General features: G+C 52.7%; 10 protein-coding genes across 10 annotated transcripts; 6 read left to right on the forward strand and 4 right to left on the reverse strand.

Moving 5' to 3' along the window:
• Window positions 1–374: 374 nt before the first annotated feature.
• mph1 (3'-5' DNA helicase) lies at window positions 375–3,656 on the forward strand (the record flags this gene model as incomplete). The annotated part of the gene is made up of 1 exon (XM_056651807.1): window positions 375–3,656. One exon carries the CDS (start codon window positions 375–377, stop codon window positions 3,654–3,656), a length of 3,282 nt encoding a protein of 1,093 aa, XP_056516657.1.
• A 264-nt stretch (window positions 3,657–3,920) lies between these two features.
• Window positions 3,921–5,047, forward strand: cap2 (F-actin-capping protein subunit beta; the record flags this gene model as incomplete). Its single annotated transcript, XM_056651808.1, has 5 exons — window positions 3,921–3,949; window positions 4,087–4,445; window positions 4,537–4,806; window positions 4,866–4,913; window positions 4,974–5,047. 5 exons carry the CDS (start codon window positions 3,921–3,923, stop codon window positions 5,045–5,047), a joined length of 780 nt encoding a protein of 259 aa, XP_056516658.1.
• A 254-nt stretch (window positions 5,048–5,301) lies between these two features.
• NUU61_001227 (mediator of RNA polymerase II transcription subunit 11) lies at window positions 5,302–5,901 on the reverse strand (the record flags this gene model as incomplete). Its single annotated transcript, XM_056651809.1, has 2 exons — window positions 5,302–5,769; window positions 5,830–5,901. 2 exons carry the CDS (start codon window positions 5,899–5,901, stop codon window positions 5,302–5,304), a joined length of 540 nt encoding a protein of 179 aa, XP_056516659.1.
• A 354-nt stretch (window positions 5,902–6,255) lies between these two features.
• Window positions 6,256–9,557, forward strand: NUU61_001228 (putative transcription initiation factor TFIID subunit; the record flags this gene model as incomplete). Its single annotated transcript, XM_056651810.1, has 6 exons — window positions 6,256–6,447; window positions 6,896–7,219; window positions 7,344–7,482; window positions 7,540–7,583; window positions 7,636–8,450; window positions 8,504–9,557. 6 exons carry the CDS (start codon window positions 6,256–6,258, stop codon window positions 9,555–9,557), a joined length of 2,568 nt encoding a protein of 855 aa, XP_056516660.1.
• Window positions 9,558–10,246: 689 nt separating this feature from the next.
• ppe1 (putative ribosomal protein/carboxylic ester hydrolase (Ppe1)) lies at window positions 10,247–11,786 on the reverse strand (the record flags this gene model as incomplete). Its single annotated transcript, XM_056651811.1, has 5 exons — window positions 10,247–10,458; window positions 10,555–10,808; window positions 10,873–10,963; window positions 11,039–11,577; window positions 11,671–11,786. 5 exons carry the CDS (start codon window positions 11,784–11,786, stop codon window positions 10,247–10,249), a joined length of 1,212 nt encoding a protein of 403 aa, XP_056516661.1.
• A 583-nt stretch (window positions 11,787–12,369) lies between these two features.
• On the reverse strand, window positions 12,370–13,114 carry NUU61_001230 (uncharacterized protein; the record flags this gene model as incomplete). Its single annotated transcript, XM_056651812.1, has 2 exons — window positions 12,370–12,432; window positions 12,491–13,114. The coding sequence occupies 2 exons, from the start codon at window positions 13,112–13,114 to the stop codon at window positions 12,370–12,372; spliced, it is 687 nt and encodes a 228-aa protein (XP_056516662.1).
• A 992-nt stretch (window positions 13,115–14,106) lies between these two features.
• NUU61_001231 (uncharacterized protein) lies at window positions 14,107–14,703 on the forward strand (the record flags this gene model as incomplete). Its single annotated transcript, XM_056651813.1, has 1 exon — window positions 14,107–14,703. One exon carries the CDS (start codon window positions 14,107–14,109, stop codon window positions 14,701–14,703), a length of 597 nt encoding a protein of 198 aa, XP_056516663.1.
• Window positions 14,704–14,818: 115 nt separating this feature from the next.
• Window positions 14,819–15,652, forward strand: NUU61_001232 (uncharacterized protein; the record flags this gene model as incomplete). Its single annotated transcript, XM_056651814.1, has 1 exon — window positions 14,819–15,652. The coding sequence occupies one exon, from the start codon at window positions 14,819–14,821 to the stop codon at window positions 15,650–15,652; it is 834 nt and encodes a 277-aa protein (XP_056516664.1).
• A 1,484-nt stretch (window positions 15,653–17,136) lies between these two features.
• NUU61_001233 (DUF2417 domain-containing alpha/beta hydrolase) lies at window positions 17,137–18,796 on the forward strand (the record flags this gene model as incomplete). Its single annotated transcript, XM_056651815.1, has 2 exons — window positions 17,137–17,310; window positions 17,369–18,796. 2 exons carry the CDS (start codon window positions 17,137–17,139, stop codon window positions 18,794–18,796), a joined length of 1,602 nt encoding a protein of 533 aa, XP_056516665.1.
• A 547-nt stretch (window positions 18,797–19,343) lies between these two features.
• npl4 (nuclear protein localization protein 4) lies at window positions 19,344–21,525 on the reverse strand (the record flags this gene model as incomplete). The annotated part of the gene is made up of 4 exons (XM_056651816.1): window positions 19,344–19,607; window positions 19,704–21,165; window positions 21,222–21,352; window positions 21,427–21,525. The coding sequence occupies 4 exons, from the start codon at window positions 21,523–21,525 to the stop codon at window positions 19,344–19,346; spliced, it is 1,956 nt and encodes a 651-aa protein (XP_056516666.1).
• Between the last annotated feature and the right edge of the window lie 496 nt (window positions 21,526–22,021).

Genomic DNA, 22,021 nt, shown 5'->3' on the forward strand with positions numbered 1-22,021 from the left:
TCGTGTATTCATTTAAATTAAATTAAAATTATGAGGGTCTTCAGGGGTGCAAGGGACCGGCAGCAATCGTGGGGATATTGAGCTGGGGTCTGGATCTACTCCACTACAGCCCGCCGATCATAGATAGACACCCAACACACCAGATAATAATAATACAAATCTATGTATAGAGCTATTATGAATAAGAAATATACACCCATTTCAATAATCGAAATCATGACCATCTTAATTGTCTTTACGACCAGCTGCCATTGCAACTGCAGGGGCAATGCAAACCGCACAAACAATAAACGGGTCACCTGATTCTGCGACGCGACGCGTGCTTCGGCATTGAAGATTGCGGGTTGCGTTCGCGGGTTCGCAACAGTTGCGCCATGCCGGCAACAGACACCGAGTCGGATTACTTTGATGACGATGACTTTGTAGTTCCAGACTCCCCCGGCTATGGTAACTCGCGCCCACCCAAACGCCGCCGTGTTGATCCTCCGCGCGGGGGAGAGCAGGACGAGGATGCGGCTTCATCAACCTCGTTTTCTTCCATGGACGAAGACCAACTGCCGCTGCCTGGTGGAGAATCTTCTCTAGGTTTTGAGGAGCGAGATGCGCGGTCTAAGTACAAGAGCTTCATACCGAAAGAGAGCAATTTTCAAGAGAACATTTTCGTCACCCAGCTCACCCAGCCTGACTCGAGTCCCGAGCGAATACGTGGGCCGCGGTGGAAGAAACCCGATCCTGATCCACCAACCCCTGAGCCTATCCCGACTGGCCACGAGACTAAAAACACTGCGTCGCGCGCGGATAATTACTACGATGACGACGAGGGACTGAGAGCGGCCATTGCGGCTTCAATGGACTCGCTGGAAGAAGAAAAAACGACGAGAAATGCCTTCAATGCCAACATTTCCAAAAGGAATATTCCCCAAAGACTGGAATCCCCGCGCGAGCAGCAGGCCGGCGGCTCAGCGGATGCCGCTTTCGAGCTCGACGATATCCCCGAGGACGCGTTCGACTCTTCCCCGTCTTTATCACCAGCGGCAAGGCCGATCCAGCCAACTCCATCGCAGTGGAGCTCGAACCGGACTCTGAGCCGACAACCAAGTATTCGGCAAACCACGTTGTTTGGCATGACTGCCCGCAACCCGGACATGGTGGTGCGCGAACAGGACTGGTCTCCGCCCGAAAAGAATGAGCCCCCGACGCAACACAAGCTTGAACAAGATACGTTAGATACTTGGGTATACCCAACCAACCTAGGTAACACGAGAGACTATCAGTTCAACATTACTCAGAAAGGTCTTTTCCACAACCTCCTGGTGGCTTTGCCCACAGGTCTCGGAAAGACATTCATCGCCGCGACGATCATGCTCAATTGGTTTCGATGGACACGGGGCTCGCAGATTATATTTGTCGCCCCCACCAAGCCCCTGGTGTCACAGCAGGTGTCGGCATGCCTCGATATAGCGGGGATCCCACGATCCCAAAGCTCCATGCTGACGGGAGGGGCCTCGCCTGGAATACGCGCCGAAGAGTGGCAGGCAAAGCGGGTGTTTTTCATGACCCCCCAAACACTGATCAATGATTTGAAGACGGGGATTGCGGACCCTAAACGCATTGTTCTTCTCGTTGTGGATGAGGCCCATCGCGCGACAGGAGGATATGCATACGTGGAAGTGGTCAAGTTCCTCCGACGGCATAACCAAAGTTTCCGTGTTCTTGCCCTGACTGCAACTCCTGGCTCTACAGTGGAATCTGTGCAGTCGGTGATCGACGGCTTGGACATATCGCGGGTGGAAATTCGGACCGAGCAGTCGATTGATATTCGAGATTACGTTCACTCACGAAACATCGAAATCGAAACATTCGAGAACTCCGACGAAATGGTATTCTGTATGGATCTATTGTCAACGACGCTGCAGCCATTGGTGGACCAGCTCCGCACGCTCAACGCCTACTGGGGACGAGATCCCATGGGACTGACTGCGTTCGGCCTCACCAAAGCGAGACAGCAGTGGATGGGATCCGACGCGGGTCGAAACGCCAGTTTTGGACTGAAGGGCAAGGTCAATGCCATTTTCACGGTGTTGGCCAGCTTGGCTCACGCTGTCGATCTGCTGAAGTTTCATGGCATCGTCCCCTTCTATCGTCATTTAATCCATTTCAAGTCCAATACCGAGGGCCAAAAAGGGGGCAAGTACCAGAAACAAGTTGTCCAGGATGAAAGCTTCAAAAAGCTCATGAGCCATCTTGAGCCGTGGAGCAAAAACCCGGAATTCATTGGGCACCCGAAGTTGGAATACCTCAAATCGGTCATTTTGAATCATTTCATGGACGCGGGCGAGGGGAAGGACCCTGGCGATGGTGATAGCCAGCCCGCCACCCGTGTGATGATTTTTGTCCATTTTCGCGACAGTGCCGACGAGGTGACTAGGGTGTTGAAGCGATACGAACCCATGATCCGGCCCCATGTCTTCGTGGGCCAGACCAGTGCCAAAGGCTCCGAGGGGATGAACCAGAAGACCCAGCTGCAGATTATCGAGAATTTCAAGAAAGGCACGTACAACACCATTGTCGCCACGTCAATCGGTGAAGAAGGTCTGGATATTGGCGAAGTTGACCTGATCGTGTGCTTCGACTCATCCGCGTCACCAATTCGCATGCTGCAACGGATGGGTCGAACTGGCCGTAAACGGTCGGGAAATATCACCCTACTACTGATGAAGGGCAAGGAGGAAGACTCGTACATCAAGGCCAAAGATAACTATGAGAAGATGCAGCAAATGATCGCCAGCGGCTCCCGATTTACTTTTCACGATGACCGGTCTCCTCGCATCCTGCCTGCCGGTGTGCGGCCTGTGCCTGATAAACGGCATATTGACATTCCTGTCGAGAACTCCCAGCAGGAGCTTCCCGAGCCCAAACGCAGGGGCCGCGCGCCCAAGCGACCTCCCAAGGAATTCCACATGCCCGACGACGTGGAGACGGGGTTCACTCGTGCGTCGACCTTGACGGGCGATAGCTCTCGGAAGAAAACAAAGGCTGCTACCCCCAAGAAGCGAGCCCGGGTTCCCACGCCAGAGCCCGTAGACATACCTCCTCTGGACGAGGTTGTTCTCACCGCAAGTGAACAGAGGGAGCTGGAGCACCGTTACCAAAACATTGGCGCCACCTCTCCCCAGTTCATCCGCTTCCCGCGCAATGACGCCTTCCCGCGTCTCCAGATGACTGCCAGGCCTACCAGGGCTGTTCAGCATGGTTCCCTGACCCGTCGCATGATTAATACGCTGCGGAAAATGGACGAAGCCGACCCTGACTGCGATGATCGTTTCAAACAGATCTTAGCCCACACGTCTGCATCTTTCGATGACCCGGACCCACCACCGCGTGAAAGGTCGAGTGCTAAGCCTCGCCGCCAGAAGACTACCAAGCCTTTATCTGGCTCGGATTCTCGCCCGGCATCTGCAAAAGCCGGGGAGGATGTTGACGAGGAGATATTCGCCTTGATGTCCCCACACCCTTCTAATCGCGACCCGAAACCACAACCGCAGCAGGCCACCTTCTCACTAGAGAGTGACTTTGACGATGATGGCTCCGATTTTGACCTGCCGGATGCCAGTGTTCTCTTCAGTAGTGGATCAAAATCGAAACCCCGGAAGTAGGGCGAGTGACGAGTGATGACTACCCGAGCCACCTTTGGATACCCGTTTTTAATGGATTGCATGTAAATAGCCCATGGCAGGTGCATAGAATTTTCAGATTTGCTCCCATGCTTTCCTTGTTTGTAGTCTTGCTGTACACCTGCGATGTTCAGGGAGATACGTGGAGTCGGCCTACTGCCACAGCTGCCCGCAGTCCCCACGCACCTCCGATCAACACCGCCAGCCCGTCAACAGACTATACCACCCCCTCCAACCACCACAACGATGGCCGATGCCCAATTTGACAGTGCGCTGTGAGTGATTTCATGTCTCTCTGTGGGGTTGATACTCCTATACAACCCTGGTTGCCCTTCTCCTCGACCACACTGCGTGGTCCTCCACTCCGACGCAACCCCGCCCCCAGACGGAGCCCAACTGACCGCAACCCCAGCGACCTGCTTCGGCGCTTGAGCCCGCGCGACACCAAGGCCAACCTGCAGGCTATTACTAGCATTGTCCCCGATCTTACCGAAGACCTCCTCTCCTCCGTTGACCAGCCACTGGAGATTCGCCGGTGTCCGCAGTCCAATCGCGATTACCTCCTCTGCGACTATAACCGTGACGGCGACAGCTACCGCTCACCATGGAGCAATGAATTTGATCCCCCGCTTGAGGATGGTACTGTTCCCAGTGAGCGTGTGCGCAAGCTCGAGGTCGCCGCCAACGATGCCTTTGATGTCTACCGCGAGCTGTACTATGAGGGCGGTGTAGGAAGTGTTTACTTCTGGGATTTGGATGATGGGTTTGCCGGTGTGATTCTGCTGAAGAAAGGCGCGTTCATATCCACATGGAAACTGCTATAAACACACCCCCGGTCTGTTGCTGACCTTTTCATTTTCAGGAGTCACCCCCGGGTCCCAAAGCTCTGGCGAATGGGACAGCATCCACGTCTTCGAGGCTACGGATCGCGCTCGCATGTCCCACTACAAACTGACCAGCACTGTTATCTTACACCTGGCCAAAGAAAGCGAGGCCCTCGGCGAGATGGACCTGAGCGGGAACATGACTCGGCAAGTCGAGGTCGATCTGCCCGTGGAGTCGGATGCGAGCCATGTCGCCAATGTGGGCAGGCTGGTGGAGGATATGGAGCTGAAGATGCGTAACTTGCTTCGTACGTTGTCCCTGCCTGTTCTCTGTTGGAGTGTATCGCTGACTCTTGTGATCTACCAGAGGAGGTCTACTTCGGCAAGGCCAAAGATGTGGTTGGGGAACTCCGGAGTAAGTGCTTGTTCAATGGATAGTACATGCTGGTGTTTCATGCTAACTCCCTCCCTCCAGGCCTGGCTCCGTTGTCCGAGACGAATCGAGACCGAGCGACGCAACTGGAGATGATCAAGTCGATACAGAAGTAGAGCTTGGTGCATTTTCTTTGTTGCATAGCTTTGTTTTTCGCAGACCCTGCCTAACCCTGCCTAGTTTATACAATTCATCGCAACCTTACCGTCTGAGTTTCTTCCCACGTCATAGAATTGCAAGTAGATTTTAAATGCCGGCGTTTGCAGAGCATTTGGGGTATCACGGAAAAAGCAGAAGCTGGCCGCCGTTGATCACCATAACCAGAGGAACCAGCCACCCATTGCATAACGTACACATGGCCTTCCCTCTCTCAGTCGAATTGCATCTCTTCCGGGCCATTTTCCGTCTTGTTCGAGGCGCGGTTTGCGTCCGTCGGCTTGTCCAATCGCTCAACAAATTCCCTCGCAGCCGCCCACAGTTCGGCCTCCTTGTCCATGCCGACCGTATCTTTCCGGCTATTCAACCAGCTCACATCCAAAGGATTTGCAGTGCCTGATGCCGTAGCAGCTGCCCCACCCCCAGAACTCGTAGCCGTATCCCCCGATCGCACGCTCGACTCGGGCGCCAGGACGGCCGCCTCCTCCAATGCGTAGACCTGGCGGCGAAGCCGCACGTCAATGGATGACAGCAGGGCAAAGTATTGTGCGGTCGCTTCTTTGAACCGCGCCTTGTGCGAATCGAGTGAGCCGTCTGGCGCGGGCGACGAGGAGGGGTCGGGTTTAGCGTTGGTCAGGGCCTGGATGGCGAGACCGGCGGAATGGATAAGCTTAGCGACGTCCTAGAAAAGAGGATTTAGTACATAGTTCAATCCCATCATATCAGTAGACTCTCGCCATACCTTGTCCACATCGTTCAGCTGCCGGATACGATCCGCGGAAGTGAAGCTCTGCTCGGGGGCGTGCTCGCTCATACTGCCGACTGGCCCAGGACCTTGTGGCACACAGAACCCGTTCCCATGGGCCCTTCAGACCATATATAACTAGCTAGTTGAGGTCGAAGCTCACAGGGGAATTGGCTCACCAAGAGCAAGGAGATTGTCCCTCGCGTGTGGAATCTGGGGGATGTCCGCTGAATAAGCGCCGAGGCCAACGACGGGCAGCTCCAGTATCAAACTTGTCGCACCGCCAACAATCCTCGTTCGCTGACACCCGCCTTACCTTGCTCTCATTCTATCATATTCCGTTCCATTCCATCATCCTCTACTTCTCTGCTACCCCTGCAAGCTTCTCCAGCAGTCCCTGGCCTCTGTATCTGCTCAATCGCAATGTCCGCGCCAGGCGGCGCTCCCAGTCCCGCCCCGCGAGGTGGCAGCATGGGACCCGGTGGCGGTAATACTGGCGGCGTGTCTATGTCCTCTCAGCAGTCTTTGCCTGGCACTCCAGTGCACGCGCCGCCTACCCCAGGTCCAGCAGCACCCCCCAGCGGCGCCATGTCCCAGCAGAACTTGAATCAGATTGTAAGTGTCTTTTGAGCTGCAGATTGCGTTCCCAGAGCAGGCTGTGTGTGTGTCTCATGTGAAGTGATCACTGTTTTCTTCGGTCCTTGATATATGATCAGATATGCCCTCATCCATTTGCTGTGGAGACTGGAATGTCCACAGATCTCATGGATTGAGGGCCATTTACCTTCCTCTGCCTTTCTGAGTCATGGGGGTGTGTGATGTGCCAGTTGCCTGGTGTTTTGGCGACTGGGTCGTTGGTCTGTTGTTTATTGCCATGATCCCCCACTCTTCTGTTTCTCTTCCTGCCTTGAGATTCAAGTTTGATGCTAGTGGTTGCCTCACCTCGATGTCTCCCACCGTCTTCTTTCTCTCCTTCACCCATCTCCCCATCTTCATATAAGACCTCATTATCTCGTTATTGGTCTTGTTGATACTTGCCCCTGCACATAATATACCCCGACAGACCTGCCTTCAAGCTATCATGGCCCCGAAGAAACGCACCCAAAAGTCGAGTCAGCGAGCTCCCAAGTCACGCCGTGAAGCTGCTGCTGGGACCTCTTCTGAGCCTACGCCATCCTCTGCTCCGCCTGCACCTCCTGCTACTCAAGGACAAGAGGTCCCGGCAGACCAAGGAACTGGCTCCAATGGGTCTGAAGCTGTCATGAACAACATTCCTCCTACTCTTCGGCCTTTCTTGGGTTCAGACTGGTGTCTGAACATAGGAACGGCTGAACGGCGTGTTGAATTTGTCAAATTCTTGACGGAAAGCCCTCATATGGCACAAACTGTCTGTTTGCCCTGCTAACGAACCTGCTCTGGGAACTTGCTGTTTTACCGTGGTGTTTTGTATTGCTTCGTTTGAGTCCTCTGGGATTTCATGTTTAGAATACTAACTAGTTGATGCTTCTTAGGTCATTGATTATCTCGCCAAGAAGGGCTACAGCCGAACCGAGGCCATGCTGCGCATGGAGTCCGCCAACCAAGAAATTGACGGCCGTCCTTTGCCCCCTCTCTCAGAGGATGCTCGCCCCCGTTTCCGGCAGGGCTTTGGTAAGCCATATCTTTGACAGTAATCACCTACAATATTCGTACTGATCAGTTGCCCAGATTTGCTGAAGAACTGGGTCGAGGAGAACCTGGATTTGTACAAGGTGAGACATTCTGCATCCCCCTATAGTTGAGCATGTGTTAATTGATCGATAGCCCGAGCTGCGTCGGGTTTTGTTCCCGCTTTTCATCTACTCGTACATCAACATGATCACCGCCCTCTACACTGAGGATGCCAAGCAGTTCTTCGAGGCCTACAAGAACATGTTCCTCCCGGACCACGCGGATGACATCCGAGTGTTTGAAACCATCGGCCTCCCGGAGCATGTGCAAAGCAATTCGCTTTCGAATCTGTACCGCCACAACAAGTATCGCCTTGTTCTGAGCAACCCTGCCTACACCAATCTCCTGCAGTTCCTTGAAAGCAAGGAAAAGGAGGGAGGATCCGTCATGACTGCGCTTTTGAGCAGCTATTGCACCATCAAGACCATGGATCGGGCTGCTGATGAGCGTTTCAGCTTTGCTGCTATGCTTGGTCAGATTGGGGCGGCCCAGCCCACTCCTGCTGAGGATGAAGGAATCCCAGGCCACCATCCCGGGTCTGCCTACACGGGTGACAACCCGGCTATGGCGGGGACCTTGCCGCGACTGAGACTTGGCCCAATGCCCTTGGAGCAGACATTGGAGGAAGATGTTCGCGCCGAACTTGCCGACGAGGATGCGAAGGAACCCCCGAGCGCCGGCAAGAACACGCTGGTCCATGAGTTTGAGCAGATGATCAAGAAAGAGGAAGACGACGAAGCGCCCTCCCGCACTGATATTCCTTTCCCTCCTTCGACTGCCCGGGATGTTGCTATCGAGGTGATGAAAGTGAAGGAGCATCGGGACCGGCTCAAGATCGATGGTCGTACTGGTGGCGTGGGTCCTGGCATGAACGTGTGCATGTTCACTTTTCACAACACGTTCGACGGGTATGTCCGCAAGTAACCTTTGCCTCCAAAGGAAAATGCTAACAGATGGACAGGATCAACTGCTTGGACTTCTCAGATGACAATACGCTTGTGGCCGCGGGCTTCGAACATTCTTACATCCGTGTCTGGACTCTCGACGGTGAGAAACTCCGAGCAGCCGATCCTGAAATGGACAAGCTGCCGCCTGCGAACTCTCGACGCCTGATTGGACACTCTGGCCCGGTGTATGCCGTTGCCTTTGCTCCCTGTGGTGTCGAAGATGAGAGTGTCGCCGCAGAGAACCGGGTCGCTACCAATGCTCGCTTCCTGCTTTCCTCCTCGGCGGACAAGACCATCCGGCTGTGGTCTCTTGATACTTGGCAGTGCGTGGTGGTTTACAAAGGACATGATCGTCCGGTCTGGGATTTGCGCTGGGGGCCTTTCGGGCACTACTTTGTCTCGGGGGGTTCTGACAAGACGGCTCGTCTCTGGGTGACTGACCACATTCGCCAGCAGCGTATCTTTGCCGGCCATGACCAGGATGTGGACTGTGTCTGCTTCCACCCCAACTCTGCCTATGTCTTCACTGCCAGCTGCGACCACACCGTGCGTATGTGGGCAATCACAACTGGAAATGCTGTCCGCATGTTCACTGGCCACACGGGCAACGTCACTGCCATGGAATGCAGCCGCAATGGCAAGATCCTGGCGTCGGCCGATGACCAGGGATCCATTTTCCTGTGGGATTTGGCTGCGGGAAGACTCATGAAGCGCATGCGCGGTCATGAGAAAGGTGGCATCTGGTCTCTCAGCTTCAGCTCTGAGTCTACGGTGTTGGTCTCGGGTGGCGCTGATAGCACCGTCCGTGTCTGGGACGTCACTGCTCCCCAGGAGGCTACCCAGGGACGTACTATTGCTGAGGGTGGCGGTGGCACCAAGATTGATGCACCCAATGCCCCTCCTAGTGCTGCCAGCCAGAGCAAGAAGAAGAAGAAGGGTAAGGATAATGTGGTCACCCCCGACCAGGTCAGCGCCTTCCAGGCCAAGAAGAGCCCTGTCTACAAGGTCAAGTTTACCGGCATGAACTTGGTCTTGGCTGGCGGTGCCTTTTTGCCAAATTCTTCTTAGATGCGAGGTTTTTGTGCTTGCCTCAAGGGTGCTCTTCGTTGCCAGCCACCCTTTCTTTTTTCTTTGTTTCCTCTCGGTTGCTGCTCTCTTCATCTGATGCAAATACCCTTGTTTTCATCTTTCGACACAATGCATCGGAATATCTGAAGGGAGCCAGCTTATTTCCATGTTCTCTTTTCTGGCGGTTGCGGGATCTGGCGTCCAGGACATAAAACATGGTCATCGGTGTTCATTTTCGGGTTCGGAGGCGGTGCAAGTTTGTGTTTCTTTGCTTTTTCTTCTAGTTCTTCTTTCATGTCTTTTTGCATTGGTGGATGCTTGTTGCCCTTTTCAAGCTGGTTCGTGGACTGCCATAGTTGTGGACTGCAGATGATTCCTATAACTATCTGTGGTCAGGAACAACTAGGGTGGACCTCGAAAAGTTCTTGTGACTATCTATAGATGGCCCTTGTAGCTATCTGCGGTCTGCTATCAGTGGACTGCGGACCTGGGCTTGAATTTGCAGTGGTCGTATCTACTATACTCGCCTGAGACTTCAATGCAACAACCGTTGTTCTAATTGTTTCCTTTCGTAGTTGATATCTCGACTAGAGGCCACCACGGACATTCTATTCTGTCTTCTCCCAAAGTTACTTTCTCAGCGCCTGTCATGTACATCATTTCCGTTCAGCGCTCCAGTGCCCAAAGTCCTATTTCAAATGCCCGCTCTGAGCAGGAGCTCCAGCGCCGGTATCCTTCTTCATCGCAGCTGCTGCTTGTATATCCGCAACCTTGGGTGGAAGCACCAGTGCACTCCGGTCATTGCGTCTATAAAAGTCCACCAGAACTTGTGCGGTCTTCGCCGGCTGATCCTCCTGGATGAAGTGGCCTGCTTCGGGGAAGACTTGGAGTTGGTATTTTCCTGAGAGAAAATATTAAACGTTAGCGCTGTCTACTTTCTCGAGGAATTCGTGGAGCAAGCACAGAAATGTGAAAGAATACTGGAGATCACACGTACCTTGCATTTGTCCGATCATTAACTCTTTGTCTAGTCGATCTGTCCCCGCAAGCAGCAGAAGCTTGCCGCCCCGGGCATCGAGGAACTTTCGGCTCAGTCCCACAAACCAATTCTCCCAGAAGGGTTTTGTGGCCGAAAGATTGGTGCGCCAGACCCACGGACGTGCCGTGTCTGCTGGGTGGCTTTCTTCGTACAAGAGCGAGGGCACCGAGGCACGGGCAGAGGTGGTGTTTCGGATTGTGCGGGAGCGAGTACTGCAGTGGGTTAATTGGGTTTAGAAGAGATCGAGAAAACACAAGGCGTGGAATAGACACATACTGCCACTCGATGCCTGATGCGAGGGATGGGAACCGGGTTGGGCGGGTGGAGAGATATTTCTCCATACTTTGGAGAGCATCCATGGCAGATCCTGCACGGTATCCATTAGCATCAAACAGATCATTAAGATGAAATCAAGACCTCAAACAAACAAAATGTGACGAACCTTCAACCACGTCCAGTACAGCATACGCCAATACTTTCGAGCCTAGATCGCCCTTCTTTGCCACGTCCGTAATCACTGCTCCACCCAGACTGTGCCCGACCAGCACCAGGTCTGGGAGATTCTCCCACCCCATTCGGGCCTGTGTCTGGCGGATCACATACACTAGATCCCGGCTAAGAGTCTCGAGACTCAGATCAAGCTCGATCTGTGGCCCGGCTTCCGCCTGCGCCGCCGCAGCTGTCGATGGACTGTATGAGTCTGGCGGTCCGTCTGCAGCGGACATAGTTGTGCAGCCGTGGCTTCTGGCATCAAGAGACAACACTCCTGCCTTGGGGAGAATCTTGCGGATTTCCTCTGCGCATGTCGCAAATGATAGACCCGAGGAGCCTGCTCCGTGATGCATGACGAAGAGCGGGTCTGACTCGGTGGGTGGTGTCAAGTAGACATGGTGCGTAATGTGCAGATTGCCCACTTCCTCCGGGATAAAGAGTTCTTGCGCGAAGAAGTCCGCCCATGTAAGGGATGTTTGGGATGATTGTCTGGTAACTCGGGGTGAGTTAAAGAATACTAATAAACAACTATTCCAAGCGCCGCCAAATGCAGAAATGACGTTGATGTACTGCTATACTGACCCTCGGCCCGTGCGGGCAAACAGTTGCCTTGTCGGCGAAGGGACCATTGTTCCGGTAGACGACACAGACGAGGCTGAGGAGCCATCCTCATCCCGGCAATCATCCGGATTGGTCATCGTGTCGAAGACAGGTGCTTCGGGGGAAGCTTGGCCAGCTTAGACTTGGCAAATGATTTCTGAAGCTCACTCATGGAGGCGGGGCTGCCGTTGTCGGAAGATGGTCCGTGTGCAGCGGAGATCCATTGAATTCCCCGTCAACAAGGATTGCACGGTGGATCAATCGGGAAGCTTCCAGTTCTGCCTGCGTCTTGTGTTTGGGCGAGGTTCATTTCGAATGTCGTCAAAGCCAGCTGACTAAGGCATCCGCCTGCTCCAAGATTTGATTGGAAGTTTGTGATGATTTCGATGCTTTTTGACGATTAAATCAAGATGATCCGAATACTGTCTATTCCAATAATTCAGTGGGTTGAGCTTGCATCATTTTACGGTAAATAATGCCAAGTATAATCACATGGCCTGCCAGATCGATGTTTAGGAATCTCTCTTCTGGAAGTATCTCTCTCCAACTTCACTCTTCTAGATATTCATGCATTGAGGCTGGTATATGGCTCTAAAATCTCGCATGGGCAAATGACAAAAGACAAAGATCGTGGGTATCATCATCATCTAGCAATCCGCCAACTTGGCCAACACATTATCTCTACCGAGGACCGGGTGTTGAACTGAATGCCATGTCCGACATAATTACTGCTATCAAAGCCGCCTAGGGCAAAGTATAAGTTAATAAACCATGACAAATTGAGAAATGAAGAGTCACTCACCAACGACAAGTCAAATCCCTCGGCCACAAGCACATCGAGGACGGGCCGAGGTGGCAGCGTCGGCGCCCATGACCGAGTATTGTAGATGGTGCCGATAGTCTTATTCAGATGCATGTTTTCACGGATATCAACCACCTTTTTGCCTTCCACCCATGCCGTGAACTCATGCCAGGCAAATGTCACCATCTGCTGGATCTCCACGCGGACCATCTTCTCACTCTCCTCCTTGGAATCCGTGGCAGCCGCATCGCGAAACGTCAAATGCAAACGGGATTGCCACCCCGTTTTGATCTCCACCAGTTCCGTCCCCTCGCTGCCGGGCAGCCGCACCCGCCAGGGCCGTCTCCACGTGGGGACTACCCGGTGCGCCTCGAACAACGGCAGCCCGGACGAATTGCGGAACTCACGCACCGGGGTGTCGCCGTATTTCTTGCCCGTCACCGTGAATATTGTCGAGTTATCCCAGTCTCGGCGCAGTGTGTATTCGTTGGGCGATAGTTGGTCGTATTTGGGTTGGAGATATAGCAGTGTTTGCGAGTCGGCGATATGCTCTTGTCGGATGCCGATGGGGTGATCGAGCTTTTGTACCGCCTTGCTGGTCGGTAGTCGTGTATACATAGCCATAGCTGCGGGCCTGGTTCGGGAGTGCGCCGTGGGTGACAGCGGTGATGCCGCAGCTTAAAGGGTTGAGTGGAGATCGAAATGGCCCCCAACACCGCCACGGCTTTGCTGCCATGCCCCCCTGCCAAGATGGACTCATTGGGTAGAAGGATTGTGCGATGGATCTCTGACTTGGTTGGGCATGTATGGAGAACCGGAAGAATAGCTAGGCAATACACATTTCTATGCAGATTGGCTTTCAAACTGTGACCTGAAAAAGAGCAAATTGAGACAGCGGCATCAGGTCCAGAGGATAAGACCTAAAGCCAGCTTGGTATATCTTGTCCTATTGTATGCAGAGTGTGTAAATTAGATTCGAAAAGAAATTCCTAAAGTATGAAAAACGCAAGAGGAAGTATACAAATTAGCTAGGGGTTGGAAAGTAGAAGACTAAATAACATCAAAAGAAGAAGAAGAAGAAGAAGAAGAAGAAAACCTACATCTTCTTCACTTCTATAAACAAATCCATTAACCGTCACCAGGAGAGGTCAGTCATAGTGATGGCAATCCTGTGACGGCTTGAGTATAATCGCTCGGTTTAGATTTCGGACGCGCGATTGAAACATGGCCAGCCATGGGTCCAATCTACAAAAAGAGAGATCAATTTCCATTACCCACAGGGAGTAATCCTGCATCAATCTAACCAAGGCAAAAGGACCGTCTGCGCTGGTCTAAAATAACCAAGAATAACCTGACGCCAATCATCGCCTGCATAGTTGGCGCCCATATCGCCCAGGGTCGCGCGCTTAACAGGTCGAACCCCGGCCGAAACAAATGCACCTGCATTAGCCTCATGGCCATTGGACTAGCTCTGTTGTATGTATGTACGTCTATTTTGAGTTGTGGATATGACTTGAATGAGTCCCACATACGATTTTGATTTATAGTGTGTTTACCCTCCGGTATACTACCGTGCGCTTGAAACTACCGACTCAACAAAAACATAGCGCACCGCTATGCCCACCAAACCCAAATTCCATCACCAGTCACCGAAAAAGAACTATAATGTTGAGATTTTGGAAAAGCCACTGCCCAAGCCGCCATCTACTGCCGATATCCTCCAACACGAGTCATACGACCGAGCTCCAATCACCAGATGGCTTGTTGTGACGGGTCTGCTCTTCTCGTATGTGGCGGGAGTGCTTCGCGTTGTGTTCGGATCCGGAGCTGTCCTCAAGCCGACCAAGTCCGCTGCGAGCAGAAGTTATCATAACACTTGGGGCAAATTCTTCCACAATTGGCCGCAGCTGAACCTCACCCCGGTCACAGCAGAGTTTCTGCCTCTCGTCGGCAACACTATTATTACGCTACTGGGGGGGGGGGGGGGGGGGAGCATGGGAATGATCCACTCAACAACGCTGCGCTGGGCACTGGGAGATGAATTGACCTTCAACTCAAATCTACGTCTTTTCACTTTCGCCGGCCAACGGCATATCTCCCTCGGCAAGGTGTCCAATCTGCTCCATACGATCTTTATACTTCTATATTATGCTGCCTCGTCTCTCGTCTTTGCTCAACTACCATCCGACACTTTTCTGTCAAAGTTTCCGTGACAGCCTCGGAAGTCAGGTCCGTCGAGGATGCGGCGATGTGGTCGTTCTAGCGACGCCGAGTCTTTGCCTGGTGGGCGTCGGGTTATTGGGCCAGGCACTTATTGTGACCTGGCAAATGGTCTCTATTCGAGTTCCTACCTGGTCGTCCAATCCACTAGACACAGCCTGGGCAAGCGTCACCTTGGGATTGAGAAACCGAGCTCCTGGTCGCTGTATGATGAGTGTCCACGACACCGAGCTTCCCTCGAAACCCCGTCCGCCACAGAATCAACAACAATCTGCCTGGAAATCACACAAACAGGTTCGGATTATTGTCTACTACACATGGGCTCTCACATGCCTCAGTTTCGTCTGGTTTATCGTCGCGCAGGTGATACTCGTCGCCACAAGAGGCACGATGGATAAGCCTTGCAATGGCTGTAATGCCTATTTGGGAACGAACTGGAATCTACTGCGAGATGTCGGCGGCACCCCGATGAGTGCCGCCATCCTTCCCGAGTACCAGCCGGCTTTCTTTGCCGGATTGTTTGCGCTCTTCTATGTATTCCAAGGTTTAATGACCCTGGCGCTCCATTGCGCCGATCTCATTGCCGCCGTCTACTTGGATGAACAGATCTGGCGCGAATGCTACACTGCTGGCGCAGACTACAACCCCCGACCCAACGCATTGCTTCAGGGAATAACCAGCCGCGCCACGGGCACGCTTTTCGTGCTCAAAATCGTGCTGCACTGGCTCTTCGGGAATGCGGTTTCCTACGCATATAACTGGGGCTTGTTTTTTTCGACCACCGCCTCTTCTCTACCTCAGCCTTGGGGCCATGGGTCTGGCGGCCTTTGTCACATACCTGAGCTTGCAGAAACCTCAGGGTCAACAGCCCGCGACATTCGGCCATCTTCAGACCTTAGTGGATTTGGTGGACGAGTGGCATTTGTAATTATTCTGGGGTGATAAAGGAGAGGACCGCGGCCATATGGATGGAGTGCGGCATGCTGGGACTGCTTGCGCTCCATTGGAGAGGATTGTGGAAGACCAACTATACGCAGGCTAATTTGCCGACAAGTTTAGATAGTATACGACTTTGATTTTACCAATTAGCTAGTTTGGGATTTAGGCATGGAAGAAACTCGGTAGGGCAATGTGATGCGGTTGCAGTGTTCGCGCCGCAGTGGGCTCACTCAAGATAGATCGAGCGCCGATCATGGCGTGTCGCTTGAGTGGAGAGAGTTGAAACACCGAAATTAGGAACTTGCATGAAGACCCAAAAATAAATCATCGCAATGTAATTTTTCTCTTACTTTATGCTTCCCCCTGTGTTTTATAACTGTAGACTTGACTTGGAAACTAGATGCAAGTGAGTATCCCCGAGATGCCCCAGACTCGGTCTGCTAAGCAAAAGGGAAGTTCTCTTGTGCTGTTATATAGAGTTTCGTAACCTGGAAAGCTTGACTGGAAGGTGCAGATGGGTATTTAAATATGTGTATGACCCAACATGCTGCAGTACTTAATCTACTTCTGACCCTACTACTACCAGAACCATATTCCTCAATGGGTAGATCAATCAATCACACTTCTTGCATGTTTACATCAACAACACTGCGGGCTCTTTTGTTGATGGATGGAAACTGAATGACTTCGTCATATGGAGCCTACCTTTCCAGAATGTCAAGCACCAGTTACATCCATCAACGCCATCCCTCCCTCGCCAATGAAAGCTTTGTCATCCTCGTCACTGGCCAACTCCTGGTAGGACATGCAAACCGATCCACGAGGAAACAAAATGCAGGCATTAACATGGTGTAATTAGGCTGACGAAGGGCAGTGCCACATTAACCTCGCTGAGATTTTTTTGCTCGGCTGCGATAGCCTCAGCGGCCAGTACTTCTTCGATGACGACATTTTGAAGCTGGCTGAAATCAAGAACCCATGACGTATCGAAAAGGCGAGTGTCACTGATGCTAGGAGTACGAAGTTTTTGGAATCTAAATTGGTTGGGTTGGTCGCTAGTCACAGGGTCCACTTTGGTGCAGTATCGCGGGTATAATCTTGCCGTGCATATCGGCACTTCCAGGGACTTGAAATCAAGCAGCTCATCAGAGCCAAATTTTTCGTCGAGGATATATACTATCTGCAGAACAAGCACATATCGGATGTATATTGGTAATCCGTACGCATAGGGGTTTGGTCAAGAACATTCGATGATACCGAAGACTACTGAGTGAGCCATTCCCCTTGCTAGTTATCTCCCTTATGTGGTTAGATATTAATTGAAACAGATGGTGTATAGTGTCGTTGGCTTGTCAAGCAGATAGAGTTGGGAGAGCAGTGGATGACGTCAGAGGGGAGCATCCGGAGTTCGATGAACTTGAAAATCCACAACTTGGTGCTAACTCTGCCTTCTCACCTTTGGACATAAGTATTATCCATGAACCAACATGGTATCTCTCTGGGGCTGGAAGAAGAGCCACTCAGACCGGCCGGAGGAGCCATCTCCTGACCAAAATGAACAAAATGAGAATACGCCATCGCGAGACCAGCAACCCGACGAACGGACAAGACTGCTTCCGCCCGAAAATAACCCGGGATACTTGAGTCCCGATGACCCAGCAGTAAGTGTCACACTGGTGAAAATATCAATTCGCAGACGATGTAACCAAAGAAACCTAGGTCTCTCCTTACAATCTATGGGGCGTGCGCGCCTTGCGCGGCCTCTCGCTGGCTGCACTGGCTATCAGCTTCGTCTGGTGGACTTTCCTCTTGGTGTCGGTCTTTGTTACTCCACCGCTGATGCATTCGCGCGGATCGGGTTTCTTCGCTTTCGCCTACACCACCCTGGCCATGGGCTATCTGGCGTTGGGGTTGTTGTTCTTTGCCGTGCCGTCCAAGCCAATGACCATCTGGGGCATCATTCTCGTCGTATTGCTCTTGGTGGATATGTGTATTATCCTGGCTGTCCCGCGAATCCGACTCGAGGAAGGCTGGGTTGGAATTGCGTCCGTTGTCTGGGCAGCTGCTATTTCCGTCTACCAGATCATCCAGAATCGAGCCGTTCAGTGGGGTAAGCGGGAGGAAGAGGAGCGTCTGACCGGCCGTGAAGAGACGCGCCGTCCGCTGAGAGAGTGGCTGGCTGTTCTCGCCGAGACTATTTTTCTGGCGGTCATGGCCGTTGCGGCTGTGCTGTTTACCGCGACGCTGATTCTTCGCTCTCGCGATGTCTCGCTTGCTGCGCCTGGTCACCGATACTTTGTCCACGGTGATACATACCAGGTTCATCTCGCTTGTGTGGGGAACCGAACCACAGATGCAGACACTCCTACTGTTCTCCTTGAAGGAGGCGAGGGTCCCGTTGAACATACCTTGCAGCCATTCCTGGACGATATATACAGCCGTGGCGCAGTCAAGCGGTACTGCTACTGGGACCGGCCTGGTATGGGATGGTCGGACAACGCGCCCTCGCCACACTCAGCAGGAATAGCAGCAGACGTGCTCTCAGAAGCACTATCCCTCGCCGGGGAAACTGGCCCGTGGGTCGTGGTATCTGCGGGAGTTGGTGGACTCCATTCTCGGCTTTTCGCCAGCCGCAACCTACTCCAAGTGCGCGGCATCTTTCTAATTGACCCCCTCCATGAAGCATACCTCGGAGACATCGCCCAGCCCGGTCGTGGGTTCTTACTTTGGCTTCGCGGTGTCGTGTCACCGCTGGGTTTGGATCGACTAGCCGGGGCGATTGTGCGCGGCCGTTCTCGCGAAGATCGCGTCGCCGGACGCTCGGCCTACCAGTCTGGCAGATTCATCAAGGCCAAGCTGCAGGAGAATCTCGTTGCAATGACCATGACCGCCGCTGAGATCCAGTCGGCGCGCCATATCCAGATGGGCCATACTCCAGTGGTCGTGGTCAGTTCTGGGATTGAGGTTCGACGAGACTCACGCTGGGAAGAACGGCAGGAGGATCTCTCCCATATCACCGATAATCTGCTGTCCTGGGATATAGTCCACGATGCCCCCCACGAGGTGTGGACTGATGGCAAGGGTCGACAGGTATTGGAGAAGCGTTTGACCAAGCTGCTTCAGGAAAGTGAGACGTATCGGCTATAGCTCTGGGTGGTGGTCTTGTATTATTCGAGTTATGGGTCTCACGGCTGGCGTTTGTGATATTGGACCGTGGATTAGTTGGTGGATAATTTCTATATTCGGCGCAAGGTGTTTAGTCGATGAACTTGTGACTTACTGTCATGAATGGAACATGTCTCTAATATCTGCAAGTAGGTATATACGTCAAAACATGATCAGAACAAAAATCCCTGGGGCTTCAAGAATTGGGTGGTTTTACATTTTCGTAATAGAACGCCATTCAACAGAATGCTCATGGTTCATATCCCCATTGAAAAAGCATATCGATATTGAAAGCCATTTAGACGCTTCCAGTAATACTGACTATAAACCTGCCCCTTTCCTCCCCAGGTCCGCCGCAAGCTTGAAGATCGACTAAACCCTAAAGCATTCTCAAACCAACGCCAAGAGGCCTTTCTCGTCTCGACCTCCCCCTTACCGACACTCCTCCTAGGGCAAAACACGATACCAGGATTCGAAACGGATCACGGGGCGTTGCGGATAAGGACTGGACGGGTAAGGCGAAAACCCGTCATTCTAGACTAGCTCCCTTGAACCTCTTAGCAAGCTGCTCACCGTCGGACTTGGGAGAGACAGAGCAGGGGAGATGGGAAGCGGGTGAATGGGGACGCCGTTTTCTGGGCTCGGATGCTGTGGGCAAGGGGCGCTTAGGGGGGCGCTCACCACTCTCCTGAAGAATTGTCACCAAGGTTGCCCATCCGGGGGTATTCAATAGCTGCATTCCATCCGCGGGGGCGTGGGACGTTGCCACGCGGCAGAGGAGACCTTCCTCATCCTGTGATTGTGGCCGAAGTTAGTATATATTACCAGGACAAGCACCGGAAGTTTGATGCGGGACATGGATTATGGATTACAGGGGTATAGCACTGACCTTGTTGAACGTGCCCAGTCCGTGCAAGAAGCACAGGAGATGGAAGTCGGACACGCCTTGGATGGCTTTGTCGGGATCGCCATGCGACACGAGTTTCTGTGCCACATGTCGCAGCTCCTGGCTCTCGCCAATGACTTCGCGGTTCTCGACGGGGAAGCGGCTGTCGGTAAATAGTGGTGTTGATTCGGTGGGAAATCCGTGTGTGAGCGTCACCAGTAGGAAGTCTACTGGGAAACTGGGCTTGGCATTCTCTTGAACGCTTGCCCCATACTCGTTAATGCGTCGGAAGAAGACCTCAGGAATATACCGTGTCTTGTTATCAGGGTTGTCTTCCTCTGATTGCACCAACATCACAGACGGGTCGGCTGACGGCTCGATGATGTCTGCCCGGACCATCTCCACCGCGGACACCGATGCTTGGTACGAGCTCACGGAAATGGCCCCAGTCTCGTCACCACTAAGCACACATGTCACGAAATCAGAGCCAAACCGTCCAGTCCGGCTCCATTTGGTGGCCTTTGGATTTTGTGATTGCAGCCGTGAGGCAAAGGCAATCTCCAGCGAGGACAGATAATATGAATCGATGTGCCGTTTGCACACCACTGACCCATCCCCACGCCCGGCATCGAGCAGGTCTGTAAAGATCACTCCCACTTTCTGCAAGCCGCAGAGACCGGCCACCTCGTCCACCTCTTGCTCGTTGTGCCATTCGTGCAGAGTCACACCGTCGACTTCACACACCTGCGGAGGTTCGTATATCGCTTGGACGACAGCCTTGACACCCAGTGGCACTTCGGCATACTCTTCGTATGTTCCATACAGGAACCCTAGCCGCTGACCACCTGACTTTCGCCAAAAGTCCAGAAGGGTGTTGATCAATCCCGGTGTTGAAAACTCCACGTGGTCGACCATGCGGAATTCTTGTGGTTGCAAGCTGATCGCACTGGGCTGACACTTTGTGCAAATACCTTCCGGCCACAATGGGTGCCCAGATGGACAATCCCGGCGAACACGGTAGAAAGGCTCGTTGAGCGGAGGCATAAATGAGCCCTTAATTTCGGGTTTATTGGTGGCCGCATTGATTTTCCGCAGGTAAGAGTGGAAGGACAAGTGCTTGATCTTCTTGTCCGACATGTATTGCTTGTCGTATGGCTCCAGCGGCATACAGTAGTCACACATGCCTCGAGGTCCATGCTTGCACATTTTCAGATCTTGGCTCCGCTTGATCTTGCCATCCTTCTTGTCGAGAAGATCGTCGAGGGGAGATTGTTGCACCACATCCCATGGATTCTTGACGGTGGCAGAAGGTGATGAGGGTTGGGGGCGCAGTGGCACTGTCTGTTGCTGTGGTACTGGTGCTCCGTTCAATCGCCGCTCGGCGGTGGTGGGTGTGTAGCCGTTGGGGGGGCCATTCTGTTGTGTGGCCTGGTCCTGATATCCGAGGAAGAGCTTATCCCCATGTCTACGAACATTATCAGCGCTGCCGTGGCTGAGTTAAGGATCCCAATCATGACTCACTTCAGGCCAACTTGGCCGATTGAGACTCCCTGCAGAGCCTCCAACTGTCTCTCTTCGCCACCTGTGCCTATCGGTTTATTCGAGAGGGTAATCGAGGATGAAGCGACGTCTGATGGGAGATGCTCGATGATCTAAAAATAGTAACTGTATTAGTTCTTGATTACCTATGGGAATTGATGAGAGAGCTCCCAGAGCTGGATAATACCTTTTGTTGGAGAGAAGGGAAGAGCTCCTGCGGGTCGACGGTAAATCGAAACTGGCCGTTCCGACTCTCGAACCGCAGCAGAATCGGCCGGGAAGCCATGGCACCTGAGAGGGAGAGAGTTGTGGCTGGATGTGCGAAGAGGATGAGAGTGCGCAAGTCCAGCGATCAGTTATGTTGAAGCAGGCATTGCGAAGCGAAGCAGAGAACAAGCTGCCCTCGGGAGCTCCACGGCTCACGTCACAGGCGGGCGGTATGGTCACTGGATAACCTTACTGGTCACTGTGCTGGTGGTCAGTAATAGGTAACTTTGGTAATCAGGTTACACTCGGAGATGCCTGCGCAATACACATGTTGTCTTGGAATAACGACAAGGGAAATTATATTTTTGGGACATTATATAGCTGGGTAGAATTAATGTTGGGAATTCCCTGCAAAATGCAACAAAACCTGCACTATCCAGCGCGGATCGGTTTACTCCCACATATATATCGGTCCTATCTATATCTATGGATGGGTGCATACAATGTCAAGTCATTCAAGTAAGAAAATCTCTCCATGCATTAGATTTTCTATCTAAACGCCATCATAAAGGTTC

This window comes from Penicillium alfredii (assembly GCF_028826965.1).
Source record: "Penicillium alfredii strain IBT 34128 chromosome Unknown utg000001l_segment0_segment0, whole genome shotgun sequence".
Classification (NCBI taxonomy): Eukaryota; Fungi; Ascomycota; class Eurotiomycetes; order Eurotiales; family Aspergillaceae; genus Penicillium; species Penicillium alfredii.